The sequence below is a fragment of the Oreochromis aureus genome, linkage group 6 (assembly GCF_013358895.1).
Source record: "Oreochromis aureus strain Israel breed Guangdong linkage group 6, ZZ_aureus, whole genome shotgun sequence".
Taxonomy (NCBI): domain Eukaryota; kingdom Metazoa; phylum Chordata; class Actinopteri; order Cichliformes; family Cichlidae; genus Oreochromis; species Oreochromis aureus.
The window spans coordinates 34,228,063-34,247,601 of record NC_052947.1 but is presented as its reverse complement, the minus strand read 5'-3'; the positions used below and the strand labels follow the sequence as shown (position 1 = coordinate 34,247,601).

At 39.9% G+C, this 19,539-nt stretch overlaps 1 protein-coding gene across 1 annotated transcript in view; it reads right to left on the bottom strand.

Annotated features, from left to right (window-relative positions):
• Positions 1–12,765, bottom strand: part of LOC116331242 (xylosyltransferase 1) — a 78,148-nt gene extending 65,383 nt beyond the window's left edge. The window contains exon 1 of the mRNA XM_031753853.2: positions 12,378–12,765. Coding sequence (XP_031609713.1) covers positions 12,378–12,656 — 279 coding nt within the window. The 5' untranslated portion in view covers positions 12,657–12,765. The remainder of the gene's footprint in view (positions 1–12,377) is intronic.
• Positions 12,766–19,539: the final 6,774 nt, after the last annotated feature.

The window sequence follows — 19,539 nt, the reverse complement described above, 5'->3', positions numbered from 1 at the left end:
AACCTGCAAAATCTCAACCTCCCTTTAACTTCTCTTTTTCTCTTTTACAACAAAGTGCATGTGTATGGATTAACCTTACCTCTCCCTTTCTTTGATATGCAGACATACCCAGTCTTTCACCTTTAGCAAACTCCCTGTAACTGCCATTGCAGGAAACACAGAGGCCGTTATACATACAGTATAACTCATACACGTGAGCTCGGGTCTTGAGAGTGAAAAACATGCAACACTCGAGCTAATTGTTAAGTGCTATTGTGAAAAAATGACCAGGCTTCCCTGCTTACTGAAATAGAATCATGAATGCTTTATGTAGTATGTAGCCAAAAATGTGTTTGATATTACGCTTGCACAATCACACTTCCTAATTAACTTCTCTTCCTTTGCCCCCTGCTTCCTGCTCACACATATACATGCTTTTTTTTCTTTTTTTTTTTGTAGTGTAATTTCTCTATACCTCTGAGGCCCTGTATCCAATGAAGTGGAACAGAAACTGGAAGTATAGCTGGAGACAGATGAGAAGGGTGAGTAGTGGAGAGCACAAAGTGAGGGAAAGTAAAAGCGAGAGGAAATGGGAATAAGATAAGTGGAACGAGAGCAATCGACAAGAAAGAGAATCTAGTGAAAGAGCAGGTCAACTCAGGCGGTGGCAGTGTGGAAGCGTCTGCGGAGCGTTGCTGATGTGATGGCATGATGATGATGGTGTTGATGATTCACCGCTGGTAGGAAATCAGAGAGAAGAACGTATTATTATCACGCAGCTCAATTACACCGCAATTTCTCCCCGGCAGCGACAGCCTCTGCAGGGCTCCTCATTGAAGCTGATTTGGGAGGCCTGCGGCGTCTGGAGGACCAGAGAACGACTCAGCAGTGCGGTAAGACATCCCCACTTGAGAAGGGAGAAGAAGAGGAGGCAGGAGAGGACGACCGGGGAGTGAAAGAGTGGTATGAGGAGACTGAGGGAGTATTTAAGGAGAATGGTAAAAATATGGGAGCGTCTGCGTCGAAATCTCATGAGCTCTGCACTTAAAGTGTTCGGCAGAGTGGAAGCAGACAGGAAGGACAGACAGGATCTAAATGCGCTGCTGATGGAGAAAACACCTGTTCAGTAATGGGTACCAGCTCTCCGGCTGTTCCCGGTGCTTTAATATGAATACTGAAGAGCAGCTATTCAGGTGGTGCTTTATGATTTTATTTACTCCCAAAGTGTGTGTATGTTATGCATGAGCCAAGGGAGAAAGCAGAATGATGAAAACCTTTGTGTCCATGCAGGAGGGGTGTGTACGTCTGTGAGAGGCAGATTGCATGTGTGAGTGTTTTTGTGATTCAGGACAGAGACCATTTTAATGATTTTATGCATTCTGCTGTTGCGTGCCTTTAGCACAGAAGGGACACTGAAGAGTGTGTGGGAGTGTGTATGCACATGTAGGCATTTTATGTAGGTGTTTGCATCTACCGGTGCATCCCTGCTGTCTCTAGTGTACCCGAGATTTTCCTGTACAGTGGCTGCCCTACAGCAAGGGCAGCTTCAGCTGAACTGTTACAGTTGACTTCATGGTGAGGGATTACTTAATGTGACCTTGGCAATAAACCTACACCCAAACTCTCCCGCATAACATGTCATGATCACGATTATGATTTGTTCTGTCAAACACTGCCACATTTTATGATTTTATCACAGGAGATAACCGCTTTATGTTGGTGTAATCTGACCACATTACTTTTAATCTAACATATCCTTAATGTATCTTTAATGCTGCTCTTATAAATATTTATATGTAAGAGATTAATTAAACCACTCTGTGCAATCTGAATAATGTTCAGAATATTGTTGAATTAATACAACTAAGGCTTCACCCAAACATTTGACTATCCAGTAACTCCTTTGTGGATTTTTAATTTTAAGTTTTAGTATTACTTGTTCTTGTTCTTAATTACTACAGACTTTCATATCTAGATTTAAGTGCTTTTCAAATGCCTTTAACTGTTTTTTAATCCCTCTGCTTTGTAATGACTGTTCTCCTATTTGTGACTAAACGTGACTCAGTTACCCCCATCACACCATATTGGAGCATTTTCGGCTATTTTTTTCTTGACTGCTTGATACAGTCAACTTGATTTCCAAACCCAGCAGGTTTTCAGGTTTCAGCTCTGCTGAATGTATGACTCTACTTGCCACGGGCCCAACCATAACTAGCTGGTGAACGCAGTTAAACAGGAAATGGTATTTACCTTGGGAGCTGTTGGAGACTAAGCTCAAACTTAAACTGGGATACTTATGAGGAGAGAAAAAACTAACCCAAATAATAGTCCTAGTTTGGTTTTTGTTATGTTTATGATCTCGTGTTGATTTTATACTTCTCCTCCTTCACGTTTCTTAGTGTTTAACCCTTCTGGCCTTTCCAGTTTTCTGTGTCTTCCTGCTTCAAAGTGTGCTGTTTGTTACTCTGTTTGGCATTTCCTGTTTTATTTTGTTAATCATAGTACTTCCTGTCTCATTCATTTCTCTAATTCCCTAATTGTGTCCTAATTACTTTGGCTCACTTAGCTTCGGGTTTCTTATCCTGTCGTTTGTGCCTTTGTATGTCAAGCATTCAAGAGCAAAAAAAGAAAAAGGAAAAAAAAGACTGAATTGGGGTAGGAAGCACAGTGACGTGGTGATTAGCACTATTACCTCATAGCGAGAAGTCCTTGGTTTCCATCTATTTTGTGTGGAGTTTGCATGTTTTCCCTATGTGTGCATGGATTCTTTTTGGGTGCTTGTGCTTTCTCCCACAGTCCAAAGACATGCAGGGGATTAGATTAATTGGTAATTCTAAATTGAATGAAGGTCTGAAGGGTTTTCTGTCTCTATGTGTGTCTTATCTGTCTCTGTCACAAATTAGCGATCTGTCTAGAATGTACCCTACCTTTGGCCCTACAACAGTTGGTATAGGCTCCAGCTCCCCCACGACTCTAAATTGGATAAGTGGAAGAATACATGGATGGATACATATTATACTGATACTTATAGGTGAATTTAAATCATACTTTTGCATTATTTTGCAAATAATGTGATGTTGTTCTTTAATATTTACCTACTTGCATTTTTATTATTTAAAGTGAGGAAAAAAATGGGTTTGAAGGAAAGCCTCTTTTACCTTTCCTTCAAAACCAGGTAGGTGACTGCCCCATTGCATGCATGGAGCTTGCATGCTAGAATTTTATTCATGGGTAATACAAAGAAATATCCTAATGGAACAACTTATCAGTCAGAGTGAAGAAGTAAACCAGTGGAGTCACACCAAGTGAGTTGTGTCGAAACATCAAGCTGAGATTATTCTTTCAAACGTCTTCCTCAGTCTAATCCTAGATCAGAGCTCTTATTATATATATTTATGGTTGATAAAACCTGCTGATCACTGTCTTGGCACCAGATTTCTACTAAATCTTAAATTTCACCAACAGAGAGAAAAATTACAGACCTGAACCCTGCAGGAGTGGAGACCATTTGGGATCAGGTTAGTTTCCAGAAACGGTCTCCAGCCATACAATCTCTGCCAGTGGGACTCAAGCTACACTAACAAGCCTTCAAACCAAACCGGGTTCCCCAGAGGATTACGCTGGGATTTGAGTCGACATCGGATTTGTAGAAGGGATGAGACGTTTATCTTTTTTTTTTTTCCATCCAACATTTCTTCTTCCAGCTTTCTTCTGTCTTACATATCTGTCTTTCTTTCTCTGCATGTCTCTATCTCTCTTTTCTTTCCCCTCTGACTTTCTCTCTTAATCACGCAGACAAGTCTTCTGGGCTGTTGGCATTCAGCTCCAGTTGTGAGAAGAAGAAAAAAAAGAGGAGGAGGAAGAGGAATAAAAGCACTGCTGTCAGTTCTTCTTCTCTTGCTCTACAGGACTGGAAGGACAAAAGCTTTCCCTGACAGACCGGATAGCCCTATCTCTACCCAGCCATCATGTCTTTACCCTGTGTCTTCACCACACCGCCATGTGCTCTTTTCTCTTTCTGTCATCCTCCCTCCCTCTGTCTTACTACAATAACACAATACATGGAGATTAGTGTATGGCATGTTGAGGAGGAAATAGCAAGGCGCTGGCTCATTGTCAGTGTCATTAGTACGTGTGGGCGTGATTACATGTTAATGTGTATTTGCATTTTGCATGTGGACCAGTGTGTTGCATGTTGCTGCAACGATTTAAGGGAAGTGGACAGTCTGTCATGTGCTTCCTCATTGACAAGACTGTCATCTTAAGTAAGATGTGACCATTATGGCTAAAAGAGAAACAATCTCCATACTGTTTAATGAGCCACAGCAAAAGCTCATTCATGGTGAATGCTGCAGGGTATCCAGCAGAGATGCTACATATGCAGTGTGCAATGTCATCAAGGCCAAAACATCAGCAAGAAAAGAGACGTGAGTGCCAGTACAGAAAATCTGACCTGCAGCTTCTCATCATGTAAAGTCTCCCTACTTGACAGCCTACACCAGGAGGAAAACAAATCACTTACTGTATGTTCCTTTAGAAAAAAGATAAAGATTACTTGAGTTTGTGTTTTAGCAGAAACCAGCTGCAGAGTTGCAGAAATGAGTTGTTAAATCAATCAAAAACTGAACTCACAATTAGGAATTAAACTGAACTTATGTCAATAAACATTCAAATCATGGTCTGGAATTGAAATGTTGTCTCAAAATATTAAAAGCGCTCAAGAAATGTTTTTGCAGTTCCATAAAGTTGGGCTAAACTTGTAAGAGACAAAAAAGAATCATCAGTTTGTGTGCACCGGTGGCAAAGATGATTTTTATATTAAAAAAGAAAAATTCTGAGAGCGTTTAGTCTTTCAATGGCCAATTTTCTTCAAACTAAATGTAAAATAGGCTTTTAAACATCAAATCAGAAAGACCAAGATAACGCTTATTACCTCAGTATGTCATCATCAGGTTTATTTTCTCAGACAGCATTGCTTCAGAGATGCTCACACCTGTTTTTATTAATCAGCAAATTGCCAATCAACCACGATCATGTAAAAGAATTGGCAGAATATTTCTCAGTTACATCTAAGACTCTCACGAGACTTTGTCATTTATTAAGCGTTAATGAATAAAAATCAACAGGAGTTTTGCTAATCTCTGATTACTGTGAATGGAAATATGTATTACTTTTTTTTGTTTTACTGAGCTTCAAACATCTAGCTTTGTCAGACTGACATTTCTTGTAAGAAAACGAGTTATATAAAAGGTTTCGGGGACTTTAAATTCAGTTTTCTCAAAACAAAAGTTTTTCTAAGCAGTGCTAGTGTTCAGTGTTTTTAAAAAACATTTTTACATATGTAATCTGAGTTTTTCAGTGGGTGGCACTCATCTCTTTACTGTTTACTCAAAAAGCAAAAGATCTTTATAAAGGGATAACCTTGAAACTGCAAGAGTTTTGAGCAACTGGCATAACAATCCCTCCATATGGCGAGGTTCTAGTCCAAACCAGTGTTTGTGCGTGTATATGTGCGTTTATGTTCAGCCTTTAAACTCTGTGCTAAATATCAACATGGATACCCGACTTTAGATAAATCTAATTTCACCCCCCCAAAGTTCGTCTCTCTGTCTCTCTCTCTCAAGGCTGTCTGCTAAGCCTCTTACCTATGGGATTATTGGCAACGCTAGGTATTATATAGCTTTATTCATTTGGATGATGCGTTATTAATGTGTTGGGGAATGAAACCATCTGTAACGCCGGCAACGGATGATGGGAGGATGAAGGGCAGGGTGGGTGACGGAGGGGTGGGGTGGGGTACGTCACACTGAGGCAGGAGAGTTGGCTGGTCTGAAGTTGTGGTGTGTAGTGATTTCTGTGTATGCAAATGTCGTGTTGACACAAAGCTGTAATGAGTGATAATAGTGAGCTTTGTTTGAGTTGACGTGGCGGAAGCAAGATGAACAGTAGTTATGAGCTTTGATTGTGCACAAAGGCATCAAGCAGAGCACATCACACACAGAAACGCATCCATATACAGAGTCTAATGTGTTGGCACATCACTCTGAGAGTTCACTGAGAGACACCAAAGATGATTTTCTTTCAACTTTATCCCTTTCAAATTTATGGGAAAACCTGCGTAAATGAGTGAACAAACATAACCAACACAATGGCATCCACACAGGACACAAAGACTCACAAAGCACTTTAGGACTGGAGAAAGCTTTTGTAGTTCAAATAGCTTTTGGAGGAAGTTCACACTTTTTGTGTGTGCACTGCAGGAAAAAGGAACCATCAGCAAAAGAAGAACCTGATGGAGTGTACAGTAATACATATGGATGTAAGTGCGCTTGACCTGATGTAACATCAACAACTCCCATATTTTTTAAAAAAATGTAAAAGTTAGCTGAGGTACTATGAAAACACTTGGGAAGCAGTTGTGTAAACAACTGATAGCTGGGTAGCACATGTAGAAATGGACTGACAGTAAATCCAGTTTTTATTTAGCTTTCATGCAGCTGAGAAAATACATGAGCTTGAATTGTTATAGTAAAAAAGTTTAAAAAAAAAAAAGACTTGATTATAAGGTTCACAGAAATAATATATACAGAAATAATTAAAAAATAAAAAGTGAATAAAAAAATTAATAAAAGGCAGGTTGCCCATAGCTTTGGACTTTCTATGGCAAAAGCCCGGTCCCCTCTGTCACTGTGTCCTTCATGTCATTGCTGTGGTTGTAGTTATTATTATACCACCCATTAGCTAACTAACTAATAAGCTGCAGATGCAAATGCAATATGAAAAAAAATATCAATGACAGGTATATAGTTCTCAGGGGTTTACCGCAGTTGGTGTTAACCCTCATGGACTCCCCAAAATTCAGCCCGATTTTTGAGTGACACGTTTGACAGTTTTTTGGTAAACGGGAGAACAACATGTAGATTCTCATTCCTATTGTCCAACAAAACAGGGCCATTAAGGAAAAGCTGCAAAGCTTGTCTGATAAGCATCTGCCTTGTCATTACAGACGTTAATCTCATCAGTTCGATTTTTCATTAATTGTTGATTGAATAAAACGTCAGCGTCGTCATCTTGCATGGAGATCAACCATCATCTCCAACCAACAGAACAAAAGAAACACATCATTCTTACTCTTATATTTGAGAAAATGAAAATAAATAAAATAAATACAGTTGCATAAATTTGTTGATCTAATAAACAATTATCAAAATTATTGCTGCTGATTTTTGTAAACTATAGTAGAAACCTACCGGACAGTGAGTAAAAAAAAGTGCATGAACAAAGGAGAGTGTTTGCACATGATGCCCTCTTTGTAATGGCACTACCTGCTGAATTATTTTTTACAGAGAATGGCCTCATGTTTAACTCTCAACAGCTGTTTGTGTTTAATTCCATGATGCTGTTATCCCTTTGAACTGTTAAATAATTAATTAATAGAACACGCTTGATGCTCATCTCCTAAGCAAGAGTCAAGATGACTGACAGGACTGTGTGAGTCATTCTTCTCTGTGTTCTGCTCCTGATAAGTATAATGTTTCTCATGCTGTGACACCTGTTGAATAGTTAAATGGCTGTTCCTCCTTTGCACAATGTCAGTAGAGAAGAGGAAGACAAGGGAGCAAATGCTGCCTCAGTTGCAAACTGATTACACTGAAAAAGCCTGCAATACATGCATAATGTGTGCTAGGAAGAGTGTTAAACAGGGAAACGTCTGTGCTGTGGATTCTATGAAACTTTCAGTCTCCATGCTACAGAGCACATAATCTAAAGTTTTAGGATGCCACACTGACACTGACATTTTTGCATTTTAGTAGGCTCAGCTTAGTGAAATAACATGACAGGGTTTTAAGAGTATTGCATTATGATAATGATAAAATGTTTTTTCTGTTGCTGGAAGAAGCACCGGTGTCACGTATACAAATTACACTTCAACATCAAAGTGTCTTGGGTTCGATGTGTCTCTTTCAAGTCTGAGGTGCACACTTCTTCCCTTAGATCTGAATATGTTCCCACCTCTCTCTGTGACTAAAGGCACTTAAAAAAAGAAACTCCCTGTGTGTAAAAGCACAACCACAGTTGGATGCACTGACGGGCAGACTGTGCTTTACTTTTGCCTCATTACAGGTTTAACAAAATAACACTTTATTGATGTAATGATTGAGACGTTTGAATTTTTAAATCACACAGTGCATCTTCATGGTGTCTATGGACTGTAATTATGTACGTTCAAAGGTCTGTTTAAAACAGAATAGCTCGCACTCAACAACGATTTACTTTAGGGGAGTGCCAATTTAACTGCCAATTACCACTGTGAAAATGGCTTTGACAGGATACAAAACCCAGCACTGACAGTGACTGGTGCACGAGGTAGCGCTGGGGCAAGTGATACCGCCAGGAAGGCAACGTGAGAAAGCACTGAATTTAAAAATGGAAGAAGGTGAACAAGCAGCTTTTATCACAAAGTGAACAAGACTTTCAGGGAAGGACACATGAATATTCCAGCCCTAAAATCATTACACCATCAAAAACGTCACGCCATACAATAGCACACTTTTGTATTACTTCACAGTAATTTACAGTGCATGGCCGAAGTGTCACTGTCAAAAATCAAGTTTGCATGAATGACAACTAACAATTAAATCTGAATGAATGTGAACACAGCACACACAGCCTAATCTTTAACTACCTCTGCAGACTTGCCAGTTCTTTACTGCTTCACTTGGGGGGAATTTAAGCCAACATTACTGTCAGTTAGGTGAGCTATAAGTCAGCGAGCGGCTGTATCTTAATCTATTATTTGCTTCACCGCGGTGTAAATCTGAGCTGCTCTTTCATGTTACACTTTTTAAAAAGCTTTGTGTCATCATTTTCCAGTGTTTGCTAGCAAAAGGAGGCACAAGAAGCACAAGCAGTGGACATTTCTTGGAAAAAAAACCGAACATTTGCTCATAAATATAGACAACAATAGCACAAATGCAATACTTTATCCGGCCTGCTCTATAAGCTACAGCACTACATGTATATGTACATTCAAACGGGGAAATTTGAAAACAAAAAACATGACGCACACTCTGTGTGTAGCTATAAATTGTGCATGTGGGTGTTTGTGGGGAACTGTTTCCCTGCATGCACACAACATTTCGGTGTTTGTTGAGCGTGCTGGTGTGTATGTGTGTCAGTGTGAGTCAGCACCGTGATCACGGACACAGTGTGATGAATCACATTTTGGTTGTGGTGGTGGTAGTTGGAGGATAGATGGCAGCAACAATGGATTTTAACAAAGCTCCTAAATATGACAAATCTAAGGTGTACATGTGAGGCGGTGTGCATGATGGCAAGATGAACATTGGTCCCAGCATGACTAGAGAAAAAATGTTTCCATTTTAAACTTGATGATGTTAATTCTGACACTCTTTAAATCCATTTTTAATGACAATAAAATATTTATATCCAAGCAAAGTGTGGCCAAGGATGTGAACACCTAGAGATAGAGCTCACAGAACAGCTTTTGGAGGCTTCCTCCCACAATTTTCTTCCCTAATTTGAGAGCAAAACTTGTGTTTTGCTCCAACTCAGAACTAACAAGGCATTGTCAATCACAAACAATTCGATTAACATATCTGCTGTTATTTACTTCTTTGAAGAAATTGGATCTGCGGCAAAGCCAAATGCGTCTCTGTGAGAAAAACTGTGTTGAACATCTTTATAATACAATAAAATTTGTAATAATTTGAGGTTAAGCACATCATATATCATCACCACACTGTGGAAACATGTTGAAAAAACAGTAAAAAGACATCTCCAGATGGTTTGTAATGCCATATTTGCTATTGGAAACCATTAGGAAAACTCAGCACAATGGAAAACGTGTACATCAGTGGTAATGTTACGTGTATTACCATGACTAATGGGAAAACTCTTTACAACATGTGTGAGCTGGACACCCGCTGGGCACATGGGGATCATGATAGTATATGACTAGTGCAGCAGATGGAAAGAAACCGCTGACGACCAGATGTGAAGCCAGACTCTTTTCAGAGCTTTACTCAGTCTGCTGCTGAAGGTAGATTGGTTTAATTCTGGCACATTAACAGTTTTTCACATCTATCACCAGCACCGCCTTAATAAGCACCTATTAATAATGATCATGATACTAATTCTTGTAATAAACCGATGTCAGGCAAAACAAGACAGACTAATTAATACGTGCAGAACTTTTTGGTCATGAATCTTTAACAGGTAGCCACAGCATGCGTGAAAAGACAAATTCAGAGCTGACATAATATCACTCATTTCATTAAATCTAGTTATTTGTGAACGAAAGCCGTGGTGTCTGTTGGACTAGAAAAGAAAATGTCTACACTCTTGAGCAGAATTTCCCTGAAGAGACACGACAGGAAACAACCACTAATGACAACTGTAGCTCCTGCCTGCTGGGATGACACATCCAAAGCTATGCATAATGTTTCCATCCAACACAAGTTATCACATAGAAATTCTTCTATTGTCATACTGTAGCTTCTGGCTCATTCTATTCTGGATCAAAGTGCTGCTATCCCCTCTCTCTGATGTGGTGACTCATATAGCATCAGTTAGCAGGCGCTTATGCATCAGCCTTAGGCTGGACAACTCTGCCATGCCAAGCCACATACACAAAAACACACTCACAAACCAGCCACAAGGCGAAAAAAAAATGCAGCAATTAACCAGTGTATGTGGCCGAGAGCACCAGTTGAATTTATGAATCCGGGGGGGGGCACCAAAGTGGAGAGAGCAAGCAGAAATCCGACAGGCATGTAGCAAGTGCGCTCATAGGCTGTACTGACTGGATACAGGCTGACTGTATGTGTTTTAACAGTCATATACATCTGGCAGATTGTTTTTAAAGCAGCGAGAAAAAAAAAGGTCTTGACACCCAACAGTTACTCTTATGTCATACATGTACAACATATTAATATAGCTATAAAACCATAAAGTGTTAGAAGATAAGCTCACTAAGAAGCACCACTGTCTACACAAGAGTAATGCAGGGATATTTCATTAGAGAATGCTCTGTGAAAAAATAGAATACTGACTCAAATATAACCTTGCTTTGGCGTGACTTTGCATTGCGGAGATGCCGGCAGGTGGAACTCAGTGTCCCACCACATGAAGCGAGTGAATCACTAGAAAATCTGCGGAGGAGACTGGCTGTCGCACAGTGTATCAACCTACATCAAAGCCTGTTATCTACTGGTTGCATGGTGGCTGAGGGGTGGGCTACACATGAATGACTGGCAGCTTTATGAAGGGAAACTGCTGCACACTTGCCAGGAACAACGGTGTCCAACTTTTTCAGGGCAACCTAACTGCTTGACAACAACCCCAGTCAGAAGCTCAGTTTTCGAGAATGTAATCTGATACATCAGGTTGTGAAAATTAATCAAATGATGTGTGGAAGGACTGTGTAAAAAAAAAAAGGAAAAAAAAGAGGAACCTGTTCGGTGTGTTAGCCTCTGGCAAAAAATGTCATTTTGTGGAACCTACAAATAAATATTTGGATTTGTAGAAGCCAGTTTTTTTTAAGATTTTCAAAGAGTCAAACGTGAAATTAGATTCTCTAAATGATTGTAAATGGGTACAGTCCCACAGGCAATAACTTAACTTGATTTAGTATTATTGATTTATTCATATTGTTTTCAAGATGTTCATTATGCTGGTCTGGGAGTTTGTTTCGTCTCCATGTCTGTCTTGTGCTTCGTGATTCACGCTGCCACTACCAATAAAACTGTTCCTGTTTTCACAAACAGGCTCTTTGTACACTCCAAAACTACTTTGCAAATTAGGTTGTGTTTCAATTTGGCCTGCTGAGACAGTGCTGCTGAGCCATGCAGCAACTGTAGTTGACTTGAAATACCAAACAGACCATGACAGGTATAGGCTACAACCTCAGCCATTGACTCTGCTATTAAAACACCTCCACAGCCAGAATTTAGAGAAGGATTTACCCCTCTGTGCTATTATTCCACACTGGAGAGAGCAGCGTGAGTGCGGGCTGACTCCAGATTTCATACTCAGCTTTGGCATTTCAAGCTGAAGTCTGGGCATGAGTGCGTTCATTTAAACGGACGTTCAAACGGTGCAGTGTGACTCCAGACCAAAGCGAGCATCCAGCCGAGGATGCCAGTCTCCCACCAGTCTCCTAGAGTAAAAAAAAAGGGCTCGCTTTGCATCTGACATCCTATCATTTCCTTGCGAGACAGCCTTTGCTCTACTGACAACAATTCAAACACTCATTTGGGCCCTGCCGTGTGCGTGGAGATGTTTGACCTGCCTGCCAACCCCATTCATCCCCGGCGAGACAGTCTTTTTTTCGCGGGGGATACGATATGAATACATCGGCAGCGCTTCTGTCTTACCGGCTGCTGTGTGTGGCGAGACCCCCCTCTCCCAGGCGGAGGGAGATGCTGCCGCTGCTTGTCCCCGTGCTGGAAATAGTGGCTGCCAGCGGCTTTGTTGCCCGCGACCCGGTCCCTCTTCTCCCGCACGTTTGACCCTCCGTTTTCTCTTTCTTCCCCGGAGTCGAGGGTGCTGAAGTTCCACACAATCAGCGTCTGCACCAGCAGCACCGTGAGGGCAGCTATGAGCGCGGACCGCGACCGTCGGGCCAGCCTGCGAGCACACAAGCCGCCGACCATCTTCGCACCGGGCTGCACGGAGCTGGAGGACCGTCTGTGGCTCTGCGCAGCGCGACGGGAGGAAAGAGTGGAAGTAGAGGGAGGAGGTGGCGGTCGTGGTGGAGAAGGAGGGAGGGCCTCTCGGTTTAACGGCGGCTGAGGCGAGGAGAAGCGTCGAGAAGGAGACACAGGGCCACCGTGTGGTGAAACTCGGTGAGCTTTTCAGCAGCAGAGGATGCTCCCGGCATCTGTACGGCTGTCTCTGCTGTTCACTCTCCGTGAGAGGAACTGAAGTCTCATTTTTCATCTTTTAAAGGAATTCAGGTAATGACCAAATAGCTACCTGCAAATGTTTGAAATGGCCGATGTCATTATCATTACAAGGCAGAAAACAGCCATATTAGTAAGCCTTAAAGGGGTTCTTGTCAGACACTGGCAGCTTTTATCTAATGCACCCCAGTGGAATTTCTTTAGGGCCTTTCTGAGTTTTAGAAAGATTATCTCCTTTGCACTACATTTGCTGCAGCCCAGCTGGGATCCAATAGGAAAATTACATTTGTCCTCCCCGATGTGCTACAGCTGAATAATGAAGCTGGTGATTTGCCCCCTAGTCCAAAATGAAAGATAATTTTCATTATGGGGGCTGGTCATCTGGTCAACTGTCCTTTTAACCAATAGACCCACCTGCTGTTCACACTAATCTTTCACCCAGTAAGATCTGGAAGAGTGCTGGAGATGGTAGCTGCCCCCAGAAGAAAATGTACAGTTTGGACTTTATGAATTTGTGACGATATTAGAAATTCATAAAGTCTAGCACAGATTTATGCTTTTAGTACTGGCTGTGTGATTATGTCCACACAGCCACTTTTTTTTTTTTTTTTTTTATTGTTACTGTGTGGAAGAGAAGTGCTCATTGACTGGTTACTGTAGCACACCTTCTGCCATGGATTATATGAGCTTCTCGCTCGCTCTAATGTTCTTCCTTCACACCAGCCACATAATTAAGATTTCAGAATAGACTGAGAGTAGGATTCACCATCTTACCATGGCTTTTCTAACCCTTTGATAGATTCAACATGAAACTATGTTCCCATCCTTCAATTCATTGGTAGTTTCTTTTATTTTGACTTGTACAGTATTTCTGAGGAAGCCTCTCTTTGGCCTCTCTCTCTGTCTTGCACTTTCTTTCTCTCTTCTAAAACGCTCCATGGTTCCTAGGTTTTTTTTTTTTTTTTATAAATGACAGAAAGAAAGTAATAATATCTCCTCCAACAGGCCTTTTTATACACAGCAGGCATTTTGACTTCCCATTGTAGGAAAAGCGTAGGTGTTACTAAAAACATTAAAAATGGCTCAGATCTATTCAAGTGTTCCAGTAAGTCACAACAGTGACCCAGCATGAAGAATCCCAGGAGCCTGGAACTGAGGAAGCTGAATAGAATTCAGTCATCAATAATTTTATTCTTTTACAGCTGTGCTTTCCCCGCTGTGACATGCCAAAATGACTTATGTGAAAAATGCCTGTGTTTGGAGAGTGGAGCTGTCCTAACAATCAGCAGGTGGCGAATATTCATGCAAATGACACCAGTTTGTTATTATTATTATCTTAAATTTACATGCAGCTTATTGCGTTTAACATCTCACTCATGAGAAAAAATAGAAACCACTAGAGACAACCACACTGAAAGTGAAAGCACTCAAAGCTTTTAAAACAGCAAAATTAGCAAACATTTAAAAAAAAAATGTGTTTTTTTGTTATCGGATCACTTTTCACTGATGACTGATTTTTTTTTTTTTTTTTTTTTTTTGTTTTTTAAAATGTCCACATAACCATTAAATTATAAGTCAATTTTTAGACAATGCTGCTACATAACTAAACACAAAGTTTCTATTATTGTTCCAGAATGGCTTCAGAATTAGGAGACTTTAAATACATTTCAAAACAACTAGAAGTGACATGAAATGCTCAAATGATTAGCATTTTTACAAAGAAGGAAATATCTTTAATGGCTTTATAGTTTAGCTTTACCCCTTTGGCAGATGGCCGCCCCTCCCTGAGGTTTCTTCCTGTTAAAAAGGAGTTTTTCCTTCCCACTGTCGCCAAAGTGCTTGATCACAGGAGGTCATATATGATTGTTGGGTTTTTCTCTGTATGTATCATTGTAGGGTCTACCTTACAATATAAAGCGCCTTGAGGCTACTGTTGTTGTGATTTGGCGCTGGTTAAATAAAACTGAATTGAATTGAATTGAATTGAATTAACATGTGATACAGCTAGTTAGGTAAGGTATTAGGACGGGTTAATATGAAGAAAGGAAATCTTGCCATTTGAGTTCCAGTGACAACGCCACAGTGTCACTGGTTCTCTAGCAACTGTGTTTGGGTTTATTTCACTTCAGTGACACACATATTCAATAATTTCATAGCCTAATTTCAAAAAGTTCTACTCAGACTGGTGACTCATCTTGGATAGGTCACTTAATCACTCACATAAAACCATTTCTTAAGGCATACGTACACCTTAGAAATTAATCCATGAAAAAATCCAAAGCTCTGTAATGCTGACAAGTAACCAGAAGCCTGCATCAAACTCTGCACCTACTGTTACTAATTACCATTTACATTCAGACTAAGAAAAAAGAAAGAGAATCTGGCACTGATGATGTCATTCACACTTAAAAGGAGATTCGCTTGCTGAGAGTTTGTGTAGGAAGCTTCACAAATAACTCTCATGTCCCACTCTGAGGAGCGAATATTTTTATACCAATCAAACTTTCAGTTGAACTCTTCAGAGTGATTCAGAGATGTGTGTTAAATACGCTTCCTCTACTGGCATGGAAACACTCTGAGTAACAGAGATAGAAAGCGTCTCTTGTAGATACACAGCCCGATACTTCACCTACACCTACACCTGCAGTTTGGTTATGCTCCGTTTCTACAGTAGGATCACATTCACGCTACCAGGGTTAAGACCTGGTCCTGTTATAGAATAAATGCAATATATCACTAAAAGCAGTCACAAACCTTGACCTATGAGTCAATAAAATCAAAAAATAACAAAAGTAGGACTGAGTACTGTGTAACAGGGTGCAAAAACTTAAAGCCGAATCCAAACTAATCTTGAAATCAAGTGAACTGAGTGTTGAATTTCAGCTGTAGCCTACCCAGTGGGCTCAGTGTGCTCAGTAGGAAGTGCTACCACGCTCAGTAAATGTGCTCAGTCAATCAGCCAATCACAGGGAGATGAATGTATCAGGGCTTCATTACACCATCCAACATGGATTACAGCGCACCTATGGGCGGCCACTCATTAAAACACATCCAAGCTGTTTTAGATTTTACATTTTCTGTTGGTTCTTTTAGTTCAAACACAGGACCTGCTTGCAAATTCTGATACATCCTAGTTTAACTCACACACACCCATCGAATTTCCTTTGTTTACACGAACAGACCTTTCATTAAAAATGATCATTCTCCTTCAGAAGTTATTAGACATATGGTCTATATGTATAATATATGAATATTTCTTTGCTTTACATACTTATTTTATATTAGAACATTTATGTGCACTTCCTTCCTGCATTACAATAAATTCCTTGCTGTGCCTTTAAATCATTTAGGGGATGAGAAAAGTTTTAACATGTTATATATGTAAAGATATTATGTAACATTTTTAAATTATATGCAGAATGTACTCTCAGATCATTTCATTAAATCCACTGAAGACTGTAATTTACTTGGGTGACTGTATACTGGCCCCAGCATTGCAAACTGACCATGAGATGAAGCTGCAGTCTATCCACCAGTGCTGACTCAGAATACAAGGCTCTCTCTGTTGGTTAGTTTACTGAAGAGCACAATCCCTTCAATTTTCCACTAGATGTTTAACCTTGAGTTTCCCTGTGGCTGTGATACACATCTCTTTAAGAGAAGAGTTCTGAAAAATTCACATTTCCCAGTCAGATGTTTTATGATAAAGGTGCCTGGCTATCTCACATAATTATGATTATGATTAGCCTTCATATTCCTACCTGTTCTTGCCTTAACTGACTACTTTTGAGCATTAAGGGAGAGTGAAAAAAAACTAGAGAACACTGTTAAGCCTAAAAGTTATATCTAACATTAGCAAACATTTACACATATAGAATACATAGACTTATTTCTATACCTTTTTTCCCTCACTCTAATAAAAAGAAAATCTAGTATATTTTGGGGGCTACTTTCAGGTACTGGCCACAAGGGCTGACCACAGAAGGTAGCTCTGCATGTTTAAATTGGCAGACTTTCTGCTAGATGCTCTTCCCAAAATATTCCTAAGGGCAGATTTTTGTCTCTGGCTGGAATTGAACCAACAACCTCAAATGCCCTGACAACTACACCACGGGAGGCATCCCTCTAATTTCAGTTTATTTTAGCCATGGTGCCGTTAAATGCTTGACTGTGTTTATTAGCGAGTCACTAACTTTGTCTTGTTTTTTGCTTGCAAAGCAACACCTTTTACATAGCACACAGCTGTTTGATCCACTCACACACTGATTATTAAACTTATATTTGATTAGACACATCACAAGAGAATGAGCGATGAGGAAAGTAAAACCCTCACAGTGTTGTGGCTTACAACTGCGACATCGTGATCAAACAATTACTATTGATCCAACATACTGATCCTGTTGATGTTAAAACTCAAGCAACCATACCATTAGTTTGTCTAATCACTCAAAATGAACAGCTCTATTTGATGTAACGGTTCCACTTTCATCTGTCTTACATTCAAGCATAAACTGAAGCTTTTAATGCAAGCTGCTGGGCTATGTGGGGAGTATTTTTCAAGACATAACACACCAGGGACAGTTACATCAGACCCTGAGAATTGGTAAATGAAAAAATAGCCTGCTGCCTACTTGAAGCATTTATCATGTTTACTCTGTGGTGTTGAATAAGTGATTGAGCTTTAGGCGACTAAAGAAAAATGAAGATGACTATTAAAAACATTTCAAAAGGCAAATTTAAAATGGTTTACTGCCCAGAGAGTTAAAAAAAGTTGTGTCAAAACATTACGACTACCAAAACCTACTGTGCTATATATCAAACCAGTCCAGGCCCACTTAGGCATGGGCTGTTTGAGACCTCTAAATGTGTCCTGTATTATTAAGGATCTACTTTAACAGCAGTTCCATTATGTCCTGTAAGCTGGGAGTATGAGGCACCGTGGACTCCAGCATGTTTTGAGGCATCCTTGGGCAAGATACTGAACTCCAGATTGCATGTAAAATAACTTTGAGTGGTCAGGAAGCCTTGAAAAGAGCCATTTAAATGCTCTTTTCAAGGCTTTAGTGTTGATTTTCAATACCATGTTGAATGCATATTGAAAGAGTAACTTTTCCCAGCTGGAACAAGATTTTCCAGCATTTCCATGGCTGTGCGTCCAATATTGAGGGAATCCACTAATTATCAGAGTATCCTCCGCACTAAAGAAAAATGACACAAAACTGTATCCAATTATATTCATCATCCATTATAATCAATTTATTTGATGACCTGGGATTGAAATTGGGTTAGTTACTCACTTCAGTTAAACATGTCGTTAAACAATAATGTACTTCTATAGTGCTTCGTTTCTTTCTTTGACCTTGGCTAAATCCCTGCTGGTTGCGCACTAAGGATCAGAAAGCTTTTGGACATATGAGACATCACTAGAACGACTTTATTTAATAATCGACTCTTTCATGAGAGCTATTCATTCTTCTTTGTTTTGGAGTAACACAACACCGAGGTGAATAAATAAGAAGACACATGGGACACAGACAGTGGCTATAGCTTTCTGGCAAATTGGTAGCTAAATGAAAGTCAAAACAACATAATTGTAGTAGAAAGGCTATAAATATGCTTGATAAAAATTCTGACACTAGTCATTGTGTGAATATATCCTGCACAGAATTGGAAAGTAAAGTATATGCTGTAGTGGGTATTAAATTATCTTTTTGAGGTTCACACTGCAGTTTTTCATCTTCAGGAATGCCTTGACTGACACAGACACAAAGCACACGCAGTCCCAAACCACAGCTTGATACAAGACAAAGAATGTGAGCTGTTAATGCTGTGACAAGGCAATAAGACCATTACCATTCTCAGGCTTCCAGCTTTATTTTCAGCTTAACTCCAAGTTTATCTTGTACAAGACTTTTCACTTAGGAAAGACTTTTAACAAGAAGCGGGGGCCATTTCAAGGAAAATGTGAGGAAAATGAATTTGTTTTGCTTCTATCATGCAGTTAGATGGGAAGAAAAGTAACGTCAATGGAGCTTGAGTGAAGTCCTTGTCAAAAAGCAAAGTTCAGTAGGTTTCTGCATTTTGAAACACCTAATCTGCGTTCTAATCATACAGATTTCTTGAAGTATTTTAGCATTTGAATTGCCATGCAAATGATTAACTTGGTGACATTTCTGCAGGCAAACAATGCGAACATTTCAGAGATAAGGCTCCAGACCGCAGACTGTTGCACTGAATTTCAAAATCTCTTTATATGCACGCAGACACTCCAAAAATATTTGAGCGTCTTATAAATGTTAATTCTTACTTCGTCGAGGAGTGAGAGACAGGAGGAGAGAAGAGAGGCTGCAAACTGCAGAGAAGTAAAGGTGTTAATTACGACAGAGATGAGAACAAGGAAGGAGGAAGGAAAGGCAATGAGGGAGGAGATGCACATACTGCAACAAATGAGAGCAAAATGAAAGAAGAGCCAGATGAAGAATAGTTAAAGGACGAAAATAGATGTAATTGGAAAGTAGGGGTGAAGTCAGAAAATGGAAGGGAGAATAGAAAACATAATCAAAGCATGGCAAGTTGCCTATAGGTCTACTAAATTAGTAAAGAGTGAAAGAGAGAGATAGATGATGTTATAATC